General features: G+C 44.5%; 2 protein-coding genes and 1 long non-coding RNA gene across 3 annotated transcripts; 2 read left to right on the forward strand and 1 right to left on the reverse strand.

Moving 5' to 3' along the window:
- Nucleotides 1-260: 260 nt before the first annotated feature.
- On the forward strand, nt 261-10225 carry LOC145551342 (terminal uridylyltransferase 4-like). Its single transcript, XM_081605837.1, has 8 exons — nt 261-733; nt 6001-6114; nt 6183-6260; nt 7904-8081; nt 8163-8210; nt 8927-9009; nt 9087-9202; nt 9991-10225. Exons 2-8 carry the CDS (start codon nt 6058-6060, stop codon nt 10223-10225), a joined length of 795 nt encoding a protein of 264 aa, XP_081461963.1. The 5' UTR covers nt 261-733; nt 6001-6057.
- A 133-nt stretch (nt 10226-10358) lies between these two features.
- LOC145551445 (terminal uridylyltransferase 4-like) lies at nt 10359-12804 on the forward strand. Its single transcript, XM_081606296.1, has 4 exons — nt 10359-10826; nt 11084-11609; nt 12034-12207; nt 12289-12804. The coding sequence occupies exons 1-4, from the start codon at nt 10692-10694 to the stop codon at nt 12381-12383; spliced, it is 930 nt and encodes a 309-aa protein (XP_081462422.1). The 5' UTR covers nt 10359-10691; the 3' UTR covers nt 12384-12804.
- Nucleotides 12149-13503, reverse strand: LOC145551446 (uncharacterized). The gene is made up of 3 exons (XR_014087287.1): nt 13327-13503; nt 13117-13187; nt 12149-12239 (listed from the first exon to the last, which is right to left on the reverse strand). It is a non-coding gene; the product is annotated as an uncharacterized LOC145551446 (long non-coding RNA).
- Between the last annotated feature and the right edge of the window lie 548 nt (nt 13504-14051).

A 14051-nucleotide genomic window follows, 5' to 3' on the forward strand; every position in this document is an offset into this window, starting at 1 on the left:
ACTTAGCTTAACCAATTTTGACTACTTTTTCTTCAAAATCGCTGGATTTTCGCATTTTCCCATTCAAATGCTCAGAAGCGAAGCCGGTGAGGCAGCAGCGAGCTGAGCCTCACCTGGGATTGCGCAACCTCTGGCTAACTGCACTGGCTGCCATTAAATGACAGCATGTTCATCCTGTCTGTACGCCGGCAATAAAATGGCTAATAAACATTTAATATATGGACTGATTTTCCATAATTTCGCTTGTGTAAATAATGTACAGTGTTTTTTGTCACTAACTGCGTGTGTATCGTGTTTTGTGTGCGGAGGAGCGATAAGAAACGGCAGAGAACAGACTGGAGGTGAGGCAGGCAGTTCTCTTGCCTCACCGCTGGGGGCGCTCATGTTCCCAGATATAGTGACTGCACAACTGCAGAGTAAGACACGGTGAGCTAGCCATGGAGCTAGCCACACAGTAAATAAGTAAAGTACAGCGATATATTTGTTTTCTTCTCTCTTCCGACGTCAACATGAAAGACTACATTTCTAAACTTAAACAGTTTTCTAAAGTGGATTTTTAATTGAAGCAGGAGATAATAACTAAAGGAAAACCAACACCGGAGCTGAAAGTTTTACTTCCAGACAGTTTGATTCTCAAACGGAGTAGAAAAGATGCCGAGGATAAACTTGGCTTTGGATGAACGGATATTCCTGTGCAGAATTAGCGGTGCATGGATTTCATTGACACGTAAAGGTAAGACAGCAATAAGATGTTTTAGTTTAGTTTTTTTTATTTAAATGTGCGTTTTGTGGGCTACAGTTAATGTTTAAATAATTCAGTAAAGTAGAAGCGGTAGCTAATCCACCACAGCAATTATTTATTAATAAAACATGAAGCCTAAAACATACAACAACAAACTAAATGTTCTGTTCTGTGTGAAAAATTCTTCAATGTTTTTTGGTGTTAAATCCTAAAACTGAAGTGGCATTGTTGTCAGTTGCTATGGCAACGAGTCTGCGTAGCTTGGAGAATACAGATCCATTTGCTGTGGATCATAGCACGAAATTAATACCTACATTTATATGTTTCACTAAGGTAACGCGGCTATGGATGACGCGTAAAAGATTAGTCTTTCACGTTATATATATACGTTATATATATATATATATATATATATATATATATATATATATATATATATATATATATATATATATAATTTCATTTATACATGTCGGATATATATTGTTTATTTATATATTTATCTTTTATTATGTTGTGTGTGTATACATATATTTTTGATAAGAAATAAAAGCATAAATACATATTTTGATAAGAAATATATTATTCTTTATATTTTTATTATTTTAGTTATGTATTTATCTTTATTATTATGTTGTGTGTGTATATATTTTTTTGACAAGAAATAAAAGCATAAATACATATTTTGATAAGAAATATATTATTCTTTATATATTTATTTTATTTTTTACAAATTCTCCATCACCATCCCCAGCCATTCTGCCAGCCTCAGTATCTCATGGTTTCCAAGCAGTTTGACTGTCTCTGGTCTGTCTTCTCGTCTCCGTCCGCCGCAGTCTTCTCTCCTCCGTCCGCCGCAGTCTCCTCGTCTCCGTCCGCCGCAGTCTCCTCGTTTCCGTCCGCCGCAGTCTCCTCGTCCCCGTCCGCCGCAGTCTTCTCGCCTCCGTCCGCCGCAGTCTCCTCGTCCCCGTCCGCCGCAGTCTCCTCGTCTCCGTCCGCCGCAGTCTTCTCGCCTCCATCCGCCGCAGTCTTCTCGCCTCCTGCCGCCGCAGTATCCTCGTCTCCGTCCGCCGCAGTCTCCTCGTCCCCGTCCGCTGCAGTCTTCTCGTCTCCGTCCGCCGCAGTCTTCTCGTCTCAGTCCGCCGCAGTCTTCTCGTCTCCGTCCGCCGCAGTCTCCTCGCCTCCTGCTGCCGCAGTCTCCTCGCCTCCTGCCGCCGCAGTCTCCTCGTCTCCGTCCGCCGCAGTCTCCTCGTCTCCGTCCGCCGCAGTCTCCTCTCCTCCGTCCGCCGCAGTCTTCTCTCCTCCGTCCGCAGTCTCCTCGTCTCCGTCCGCCGCAGTCTCCTCGTCTCCGTCCGCCGCAGTCTCCTCTCCTCCGTCCGCCGCAGTCTTCTCGTCTCCGTCCGCCGCAGTCTTCTCGCCGCAGTCTTCTAGCTGCAGTCTTCTCGCCTCTGTCCGCCGCAGTCTCCTCGCCTCCTGCCGCCGCAGTCTTCTCGTCTCCGTCCGCCGCAGTCTTCTCGCCGCAGTCTTCTAGCTGCAGTCTTCTCGCCTCTGTCCGCCGCAGTCTTCTCGCCTCTGTCCGCCGCAGTCTTCTCGCCTCCGTCCGCCGCAGTCTTCTCGCCTCCGTCCGCCGCAGTCTTCTCGCCTCCGTCCGCCGCAGTCTTCTCGCCTCCGTCCGCCGCAGTCTTCTCGCCTCCGTCCGCCGCAGTCTTCTCGCCTCCTGTCGCCGCAGTCTTCTCGCCTCTGTGCTGCCTGGACTTGGTGTATTTGTCATGGGTCCACTATGTCAACCTCATGACCTACAAACCGCAATTTATGATGATCTGTCCAAGTAATTCTCCATGGGCTCTGGGAACTTCCTCTACACCCGAGTTTCTCCCTTAGCGACCACCCAAGCTGTATGCTATTTGGACTGCCAGTATCCATTAGCTGCTACCAGAGAGTTGGTCCAAAAAGACCTGACAGTTCTCTATCTTTGGTTTGAGAGCATCCCTCCCTTCTGGTGCCTACGAGCTGATTTTAGGGTTGTCCCCAAAACAGGCACAGAAAATCTTGTGGCCACATCTCCGATAAGCCGCATTGACAATGGAGTTGGGGGCGATGTTCTATCCACTTTCTCCAAAATGTGTTCAAAGTTCTTCCAGAGGTGAAATTTGAAGCTCTGTTTCACAGATGACTCTGCCAGGATCCTCACAACACTTTTGGGCCTCTCTGGTTTGACTGGAAGTTGACTGATGATTGGGAGGATACCAACCAGGGAGTGGTCAGTGGACAGCTCTGCCTGTCTTCACCCAAGAGTCCAAGACATACAGCCACAGATCAGATGGGAAACAACAATGTCTACCATAGAACTGTGGCCATGGTGTCCTTGTGCTATGAGCACATATGGACACCTGTATGCTTGAACAAGGTGTACATTATGGACAGTCCATGACGAGCACAGAAGTCACATAACAGTACACTACTCGGGTTTAGATCAGGGTGGCCGATCCTCTCAACCACAAGCCTCCAGGTCTCACTGTGAGTGCCCATGCGAGTGTTGAAATCCCCCAGCAGAACAAGGAAGTCTCTTGGAGGGACACTCTCCAGCACCCCTCCAACAGCTCCACAAAATGTGCCCAATGTGAACTGCTACTTGCTGGCTTTTCTCCTTGGTAGGAGATTAGCCAACCTACTGCCTTGCTCACGAAGCCACTTGGAAACACGTGATCTTAAATGTCCGGCATTTCTGCTTTCAGAAGGGACTTCCTCAAAGGAAACATCCACTTCTTCAACATCATTGCTTTCATGATGTTGTGGCTCAATTTGAACATGTTCTGAGCTTTCTTCAGAATCCATTTCTTCTGAGGTTGAACACTCAGAAATTCTCTCTAAAGGTGGCACGTAATTCTCCAAATTTAAATATCCCCGGATGGATGATCTCCTAGAGGAAACCACCCTCCTGTAATAATTTTTGAAGAATTCAATGTCATCTTCTGTGAGAATTCCTGAAGAAGATGGTTTTTCTGAAGAAGGCTCAGAAACTTCTTCAAAATGTGCCACAACATTATCAGCAGCTGTGTCAGAAGAAGGGATTTCCTTTGAGGCGACGTCCGTATCTGCAGCGTCCATGCCATCAAAATGGTCTGCGAAATTCTGAACTCCGTCTTCTGAGTTTCCATCAGCAGAAGACGCCTCTTCTACCAATGGATCCTCATAGACCGGTTCTAAATTTAACGCATCTTCCTGGCCGTCACAGCTCGTTTCAACGGCCAGGTCCATTTCGTCAAGGGGAACATCGACACTTGTACAGACATCAGTGTCTGCGTCCCCTGGACACGTTTCCAAGTGGAGTCCACAGATGTTTTCCAAAGCCACAGGAGCTTCATCACTAAAAGTTTCCAAACTTGTCAAGACACCCGAAGTGCCACTAACAAGGTTGGCAGAAGCGTCCATGTCACTTTGGTCTTCATCTGCGTCCTCAGGGCATGTTTCTAAGTCCAGTTCACATCTGGTGGCAAAAGCCACGGTGTCTTCAGGGGTAAAATCAGGTAAAGGTGTCAATACCCCTGAAGCGGCACTGACACGGTTGGTGGAAGCGTCCATGTCATCTTTTTCTTCATCTGTGTCCTCAGAGCAAGTGTCCCAATTCATTGCACAGATGGTCTCCAAAGCCACGGCATCTTCAGGGGTGAAACTTGTCAATCTTGTCACGACACCTGAAATGCCACTGGCGATGTTGGCGGAAACGTCCGCGTGGCTTTGGTCCTCTGGAATTAACTCCTCAAACCCAAAATATCTCCACCTGATATTTTCTTCGCGGTCTTCGGCAACTTCTTCTTTATGATGACCAAGAAGTTTCTCCATTCCTTTAGAGGCTAAGTAGCCCAGGCCCCAACCGATTGTTAGCATCATTTTTAAGTTTAAGCGTGTGAAATTCTCTGTACGTGGATCCAAAGGCAGCTGAAGGGCAAACTGAAAATTCTTGTATTCCAAATTATGATAATAATCTTTTGAACCTTTATGACATCATAGATGAGAACATTGGTGGCATGATGATGTCAAACAACCTGAGTCAGGTTCTTGTTTGTTTTAGTTGCTATGGAAACAGAGTTATGTGTAAGGTGGGACTACTGTCAATAAAAAAATGCATGTTAGACATTTAAATCTGTGAATGCAAGTCAATAAATGTGCATAAATTTAAGTTTTGTATTTGTCCTGTTTTTCAACTCATACATACGTGTAAAAATCAAAGATTTTACCTATGACAACACCCATAAACAAACAAATTAGTACAAGTGTTTATAGAGTATTTTTTCAGAAGTTAAAACACATCATTCACATTTAGAAACTGTCTCTAAGCCTCTGCTGGATTTATTTTGAACTGTCAGTGAGGAGGATCCCCTTAAACAGATCATATCTTGCCTTAATTGCTCATTTTGTTCATAAGGAAAATATTTAACATCTAACAATTAAGATTTTTTTTTTTTACATTTGAATCTGTGACAAGGATGATGCACCAAGCAGATGAGCCAAATAATTTTATGTTTAATCTCACCTTCTTAGTTATTTTTGTACCTTTTCTCATTCTCTAACCTCTCAGCCTCTTCACTGTGTGTTTATGAATCGCCCCTTTGCGAGATCTCCTGTTCACTCTTAGCACCGCAGCATAAAGTGACTTGCAGGTTCTGGTTCTGCTCTGCATGCAGAACCAGAACAAAACGAGGAGAAGCAGAATTCAGTTTCTACGCACCACAAATTTGGAACAAACTTCGAGAAAACTGTAAAACAGCTGAAACACTGGGTGCCTTTAAATCTCAACTTGTTTAAGTTGCTTATGGCTAAATTAGGGTTAGAGTGCGGGTTTTGATGTTTTTGATGTTTTTAATGTTTTTACCTTTACTTTTTATCTATTTATTCATTTCTTTTTATTTCTCTTTCTCACTGTTTATGTTTTAATGATGTAAAGCCCCCCGGAAAACTTCCCAGTTAAACAACGTTTCACTAAAGTCCCAGAGGGTTAGAGTCCCAGTTAAACAACGTTTAACTAAAAACCTAGAGTTGGAGTCCTTGTCAAACGGGGTTTTTGACTAAAGTCCCAGAGGATTAGAGTCCCAGTTAAACGACGTTTAACTGAAGGCCTAAAAGGGGTTTTATGTTTTTATCTTTTTTAATCTAAATCTCTTTCTCTTTCTCACTGTCTGTTCAATGTCACATGCTTCAGTTGTTGGACAATGTCACAAACTTCAGTTGTTGGACTCTGACGGTCTGTGTCTCCTCAGCGGTGCGACATCGGCGACGCCTCCAGAGGAAGCCTCTCGTCTTACGCCTACATCCTGATGGTTCTCTACTTCCTGCAGCAGAGGCAGCCGCCGGTCATCCCCGTCCTGCAGGAGGTAAAAACCCTCTGATCTTTGACCTTTGGCCTGAAACGTGAGCTAACCTTTCAGCTTCCCTGCTCCAGATCTTCGACAGACAGACGGTTCCCCAGCGGATGGTGGACGGCTGGAACGCTTTCTTCTGTGACGACCTGGACAAGCTGGTGAGGATTCTCTGACATCCGGTCTGATGCAGGGCTGGACGATAAATCGCCAACAATATGTGTCAATCGGACACCTGATCGATATCTACAGTAGGGCTGAAACGATTCCTCGAGTGATTCGAGTACCTCAATTATTAAAATTCCTCGAGGAAAATCAACCTGCCTCGAAGCTTCGTTAATTGATGTTTTATCATTTAGCGCACCGTGTTTCAGCCGGAACATTATTTGCGTTGCGCGGAGCTCTGACTTCCGCCTCTGAGTTGTTGACGGAAGCTACGTGTTAGCGGCATAACGTCCAATCTTCAAGTTTGGCCCGCTGGGATTTTACTGATTGGTGATAATTCCGGGTTTTCATCGTTTTTGTGGGACCAATAAACATCCTTAAAATGACCGGCGCGATGCCGGGAGTCCGGCAGCCTTTCTGCTCCGGAGCTGCTGGTTGAACGGCGGGAAGAAGCTGAGGAGGATTTCTACAGGTGAGCGGAGAGACTGAACACGGCGGGCGGCTGAGGGTTGATGCTTACAGGGTAAGAGCAGCTTTACGGACGAACCGCACAATAAACTTATATCATCCCGGTCTGAACAAACGGGAGGCGGAACATGGCGGGTAGATGAGTTTCTGAACGGAGGAGCCGTAAATATCCCGTGTTTCTTCCCGGTCTACAAAAAAGTAACTGGTAGGGAAGCTCAAATGTGGAAAAAATAGACTGATGTTGATATCCGATAGTAACACTGGTGTTATGGAAGATTTACCAATATTTTATTTCATAATTGTTTTTATCCGATTACTCGAATAATCATAAGAAAAATCTATAGATTACTCGATTACTAAAATAATCGTTTACAACAGCCCTAATCTACAGACATCTGATAGAATATTCACTGAGCTTTGATCCAGAACCGCACAGCATTCTGGGGGATGTAGGCAGAGGGGAGACTTTAGCTGCTCCACCTCTCACGGCGAGTGAAGCCGGGTTGGAGTCAACTAACTCACTCACTCTTTGGTTGCTTCAACGGCCTGCTGGGTAAAAAGCAGTTTGGAGTTCTCTTCCAACTCTGGTTGCCTAGCAACGGCCTGCTGGGTAAAAAGCAGTTTGAAGTTCCCTTCCAACTCCGGTTGCCTAGCAACAGCCTGCTGGGTAAAAAGCAGTTTGGAGTTCCCTTCCAACTCTGGTTGCCTAGCAACGGCCTGCTGGGTAAAAAGCAGTTTGGAGTTCCCCTCTGAATCCGGTTGCCTAGCAACGGCCTGCTGGGTAAAAAGCAGTTTGGAGTTCCCCTCTGAATCCGGTTGCCTAGCAACGGCCTGCTGGGTAAAAAGCAGTTTGAAGTTCCCCTCTGAATCCGGTTGCCTAGCAACGGCCTGCTGGGTAAAAAGCAGTTTGGAGTTCCCTTCCAACTCCGGTTGCCTAGCAACGGCCTGCTGGGTAACTTGCGCAGCAGCAGTTTCAAGTTTCCTCACTGTCGCTTGTAACTGCTTAAAAATAAGAAAAACAGCATAAAGTGAAAACTGGATGAAAGGGGAAAGACAGATATTTCAATATTTAATTTCAGATATTTAAAACAAATAAACTCGTCAATAATTATCGGCTGGTGTGACACGTTTACACGGCGGCAGGTTTCTCAGCCTTGTTCTTGTCGCACAGCGTCAGCGGCTGGCCGACCGGCAGCCCAACACCGAGTCGGTGGGGGAGCTGTGGCTCGGCCTGCTTCGCTTCTACACCGAAGAGTTCGACTTCAAGGAGCACGTCATCAGCATCCGGCAGCACAAACGCCTCACCACGTTCGAGAAGCAGTGGACCAGCAAATGCATCGCCATCGAAGGTGACCGGGCCGCTTTGCTTTCACCTGCTGCTGAGCTCTGCCGGCGGTTCGATTAACTTTTAACATGTTTTCTGTTCCCAGATCCGTTTGACTTGAATCATAATCTCGGTGCTGGAGTGTCGCGTAAAAGTAAGTCTGAAAAGCAAAACTCACGTTTATTAAATCTGCACTTCATCAGCCGTACATCATCTGAGATACTTTAGAGGTCAAATGAAACCAGAGCTGAACCAGCAGATGCAGTTTGATGAGTAAAAACTAAAGATTTATCTCACCGAATGAAGCAAATATGTTAAATGAATCCAGTTCACAGAAAAATCTGTTTTTTTCTTTTCACAGATGGGGCAAATATTTAAAAACATACTTTTATGAAAGTTACACTTTGCAGCTTCAATGTTTCCAGTCTGTTTTTTTTTTGACTGAATATATTTTTCACATCTAACTAGTTTTTATGTATTATCCGTTTATATTTTCTGTTGTATCGTCTTTATTACAGCGGAGGCCAGAGCCAAGTTTATCACCACGTACAAAACGATGCTAGAAAAGCTTTAAACAAAACTTATTTCAGTTCGATTCAGCATGGAATTGATTCTAGTTATCAAAAAGTATCAAAGTTCAGTGTTTTATTCAGCGTTTCTGCATTTGGAGTTTGGTTTGGATTTTATTTGTGCCAGTAGAATGACAGTGGGCTGAGGACTGAGCCCTGAGGAACCCCTCGTCCATTTCCAAACAGTTCGATTTGAACAATTCAGATTCATCAGATGTTTTTTATTATTAGTTCTGCACAGATTTAGTTAGCTTAGCATCTTCAGATTTTAAGCCGGATTGATTTTTTTTCCACCCCTCAGTGACGAACTTCATCATGAAGGCGTTCATCAACGGGCGGAAGCTGTTCGGAACGCCGTTCATTCCCATCCCCGGCACCGAAGTGGTACGTTCCTCCACGCTTTCCCTCCCAGGCGTCCTGATGAACCGGGGGGGTTAAATCTGCGCCGCCTTCCTCTGCAGGAATACTTCTTCGACTCGAAGGTGCTGACCGACGGCGAGCTGGCGCCCAACGACCGCTGCTGCCGGATCTGCGGGAAGATCGGACATTACATGAAGGACTGCCCGAAGAGACGCAGGTCGTCCTCTGACAGCTTGTCCTTTACGCTGAAGGCAGCAGGAGGAACAACTTTATGCTTTAACTGGTGTTCAAAGTGTGGTCCGGGGGCCATTTGTGGCCCTTGGACTGATTTTTCTGTGGTCCGACTGCAATTCAAGAATGACACAAATCTGATCTGTTTAGAGTTGGTGCTTGATGCAGATGCACTGCAAAAACACAAAGTGTTCCTGATCAATTTCTAGTGCAAACATTACGATGGAAGTAACACAAAATTAATTTTTGAAATTATTTCACTTACAACTTGGGAAAAATAATCTGAAGATGGATTTGGTATTTTTTCATCAAGATTGAAACAAGCTTCTGTTTCTACCTTAAGTTACTTGCAAGTTAATTTTGTGCCAAAAATCTCAGAAATTTTCTTGGAAATTTGTTAGATTGAAAAGTTGAAACTCAGGAAAATTTACAAAAGTCATAAATGTTCAATTTTACAAGCTCCAATCATTAAAAAACTTTTTTTTTCTCAAATTCCTGACGTTTCAAACTCAGTTTTTTTTCTGCTTGTTTTTCTTTCTCTTTTTGACTTTAATGCACCAAAATCAGCTTTTTCTAATTGATTAAACTCAACTTTTAAAGCAAACACTTTGAAAGAAAGTGACCCAAACCCTGTTCTTATTCTGGGAATAAATTGGTTGAATCAAACCAAAAGTAAAGTGAGAACTAAAAGTCTTTCTCGCAGTGAAACAGTCATTTGGTGAAAAGCTTTTCACACGCTGCAGGTTTTATTTGTCTTCTTGTTTTGTCCTTCAGGGTGAAGAAGAAGGAAAACGAGAAAGACGAGGACAACAAGGAGGACGAGCGGGAGCCGAAGGACAGGCGCTGCTTCCAGTGCGGGGACATGGGACACGTCCGGCGGGACTGTCCCGAGAACCGCCACCTCAAGCAGAGGAACGCCGCCGCCCCAGTAAGCAGAGGGCCGTGCGTCAGTAAAAACACTCCCCAGGTCCAGCAGCTCCTTTCTGCTGCTTTGTTTTGTGAAAGCTAGAGGTCAAAAGGTCAATCAGGCCAATTTGGTGTCAACCAACTCATTTTATAGATATTAATGAAAAATGGTTTCCAAATTCTTCCAACCTGGGTAAAATCAACCGAAACTCGCTGGTGGGAGAAATGACTGATGGTTTTAAGCCAAAAGCTAAAATCTGACGCCTCCATTTTAGTTTACATTTTCTGAAGAAGGAAGCTGCGCTCAGCGTCTTCAGAGATTTTGGTGCAGCGCCCCCACAGGCCAGGAGGGGAACAGGTTTTTCAGAGCGTTTGAGAACCACAGCAGCTGGAAACGTAACAAATGTTACAACTTTGGTCCAAAATCGAACTGAATCTACCAAATTATCAAGTGGAAAAACAATCTGTGACATAAAAGTTCCAAACTGTCGGGTACGGTGTGGTATCTGTGATGCTGTGGGCCTCTTCCTGATACAGCTGACAGCTGTGATGGAGCTGCAGGGCTGGACATGAATGAAAAGCTGTTGTTTCTGCGTTTCGCTGCAGCTCCTCTGATGGTGCGCAGCGTGGTGAACTCCCAGTCCATCCCCATCCCGGCGGCGGCGGCCGACTCTCCTGGAAGAACCAGACAACCTTCTGAATGTGTGAGTTCAAACCGCTCGGTCCGTTTGCTTCACATCCTGAAAAATGCTTCAGCTTGAATTTGTTTTTCAAGGTTTGTAATAAAATGCATAATTAAAAACCTAAATTTAGAAGATTAGACTGTTGATACTCAGGAAATTGTAACTTTTTTTTGGAAAAATATTTGGCTTTTCAAACTTAGAGATGCCCTGACGCTCCGTCACATTAGTGTTTACGGTTATCGTTTATGCATCACGGCTCTCTGCTCCGGTTCTTTCAGTCGGACAGTCGTCAGACTCCGCCCTACTCCCCGCAGCCCGCCGCCGTCCCCCACGGCTCCCCGCTGTCCTCCGGCTCCCCCCAGACGTCCCACAGTAAACCCGGCTGCGTCGGCCCCCCCCAGGTCCCGCTGTCCCTCTTCAGCTTCCCCTCCTCCCACCCGGGCCAGTTCCACCCCGCCGCGCTCGGCGCCCTGGGACTACTGCCCTCCCACCAGTCCCACATCGCCTCTTCCTCCTGGCCCATCCACGGCCCCGTCCTCGCCTCGGCCTCCGCCGGCGGCCTGTCGCCGCCCGGCCTGTCGCCGCCCGGCCTGACCTTTGCCCTGCGCTCCGTGTCGGGGAACGGCAGCCCCACGGGAACGGGCGGCGGCGGCGGCTCCGTGAACCTGAACGACCCGAGCATCATCTTCGCCCAGCCGGCAGCGGGGCGGCAGATGGGCATGGCGCCGGGTCGGGACGGACAGTGGCACAACCACATGGCGCAGCCGGGGGCGCTGATGGGAAACGGCACGGTGGTGAAGTCAGGTACTTCCTGTTTGCTGACTCAGCTGCAGCTTCATGCTAATCCGTTATGTTCACACCAGCAAAGGTTGATTTTTGTTTTACAGCTTCTCTAACATTTTTCCCATAAGTGAAGTAATTTGCCAGTGGAACTAGAACTTTTTCATCAATATTAAGAAATTATTTACTTAAAACAAGTTTCCACATCTTGCTAAAAATAATGCGCAAGTTAGTTTTGTCTTATTTAAACGGTACTAAGATATTTGCACCAGAAACTAGATAAAAATGCTGAGTAAGAGTTTGATTTTTTGCAGTGTAGTACGTAAAACAAGCATCAAAGAAACACAAAGTGGTTCCTTTCATTCCTGAATTATCCAGATGTTCACTTCAGAAGATTACAGGAATGTCTGAGAAATAAAAACATTTGTTTTAATATTTTTCGTCACAGAACCGGGCCACCAGGTCCAGTTTGAAGGTGTGAGCCAGGGTTCGCGGCTGTGGGAGCACAACAAACCGCCCCAGTTCAGCCTGTCTCCCTCCTGGCCCTACCGGATGCCGCAGAACTTCATCCAGCAGGGCGGCGGCGGCGACTTCCAGCCCGGGAAAACCTTCCTGGCTCCAGGTCGGACCACGGGATTCCAGGAGCTCAATGGTCTGCAGGGGAAATGAGCTGTTTTACTGATTCTGTTCTCCTGTTTTAAAGGTTCTGTGGTGCATCCCAATCCGAACTTCCCACTGGTTCCTCATGTTCGGCATCCAGTCAACATGAATTACATCCAGCAGAAGAAATTATTTTAATTAGAGTTCTTGGTCAGTAATAGAGCAAAATCATGTACTCTTTGCATCAACTGATCACATGGACAATTTTAAGAAGAAGAAAAAAATGAATTTTATCATTTTTGTACAGTTTTTATGTTTTACTTTTTGGGTCTCATTACATTGATTTGTGATACAAATGTTAAATATTTTAATGCCCCCGTTTTTGAGGGGGTTAAAAAAAAAGTGTTTTTATTTTATGTGTAAAGGAGGATAAATTGTAAACCTTTATTTTTATTAGCTGTATTCATACTTTGCTTGCTGAAAGATGAAGGCTTTGAATAGATGTTTGTTTTTAAAACAACCTAACGTGTCAGTATGTAGTGCCAAAAGCAAGAAAAAAGGGGAAAAAAAGAAAAATACGATGAAAAAGCTGCAAAAAAATAAAGAAAAAAGCAAACAAGTCTGGTGTTGCTCTTCATTACTTACAAGAGGACAAGAAAAGCTGAAACAGTTTTAGAAATGCAGCCTAGTAATAACTAGAAATGGTGTTTAATTCAGGACATAAAAAATGCTAAGTGGATGCTAACTTTTAGCAAAAACTTTAGCTAGCGTTCAGCACACTTAATAGTTTCCCCTAAATTAATATTTCTGGATAAATTCTAAACTGACTGTTTAGTAAACTTTCATTTGAATAAAGTTCAACATCTTGAGTTTTGGTTGTCGCATGTTAAGAAATCTGCCAGTAATTACACGGTCATATTCATGCTCTTACTTTGAAGTGGGTGAAAACTGTTTGCGCGTCACTTCCGTTTCCTGACTTCACGTTTTTCCTTTTTTTTCCCCCTTAAAAACAATAAACATACAGAAACGAAATGTAACGATGACGGTAGAGAATAAGATGAAAACAAATACATTAGTTTAGGTTATAGAACATGTAGTCATAGTATTTTAAGGGTAGATATTTGAATGGAGGTTAGCTAACCCGTTAGCACTAGCTTCCGTTAAATAACGTTTGTGAACTTCGAAGACAAAACCAGAAGTTTGCGAGAATCAGAGAAGAAATACTGGACACACAGCATTTAGCACATGAGTTTGTAGATAAAAGCTCACACACAGAGATAAAGATTTGAGTTTATGGGAAGTGTACGGAAAAATTAGGCATAGAGCCACAAGGCAAGACCCAAACAGTGATGGTCCATCAGCTAAACCTGTTGGGTCAGGCGTATGGAGGACCAAAACTGACATAAGAAGAAATAAGAGCAAAAATAAATGACATACATACATACATACATGCATACATACATACATGCATACATGCATACATACATACATACATACATACATACATACATACATACCAGTGACATGCGGTCAGGGGAGGCAAGTGAGGCAGAGCCTCACCTGTCATGGAAAAATAATATAAAATCGTACATACATACTGCTCAAAAAAATAAAGGGAACACTTAATCAACACAATATAACTCCAAGTAAATCAAACTAATGTGAAATCAAACTGTCCACTTAGGAAGCAACACTGATTGACCCGACGAGGGTTCCCGTTGTCAATCAGTGTTGCTTCCTAAGTGGACAGTTTGATTTCACAGAAGTTTGATTTACTTGGAGTTATATTGAGTTGTTTAAATGTTCCCTTTATTTTTTTGAGCAGTGTACATACATGCATACATGCATGCATACCTACCTACCTAC

This window comes from Poecilia reticulata, chromosome 4 (genome assembly GCF_904066995.2).
Source record: "Poecilia reticulata chromosome 4, P_reticulata-male-v2, whole genome shotgun sequence".
Taxonomy (NCBI): domain Eukaryota; kingdom Metazoa; phylum Chordata; class Actinopteri; order Cyprinodontiformes; family Poeciliidae; genus Poecilia; species Poecilia reticulata.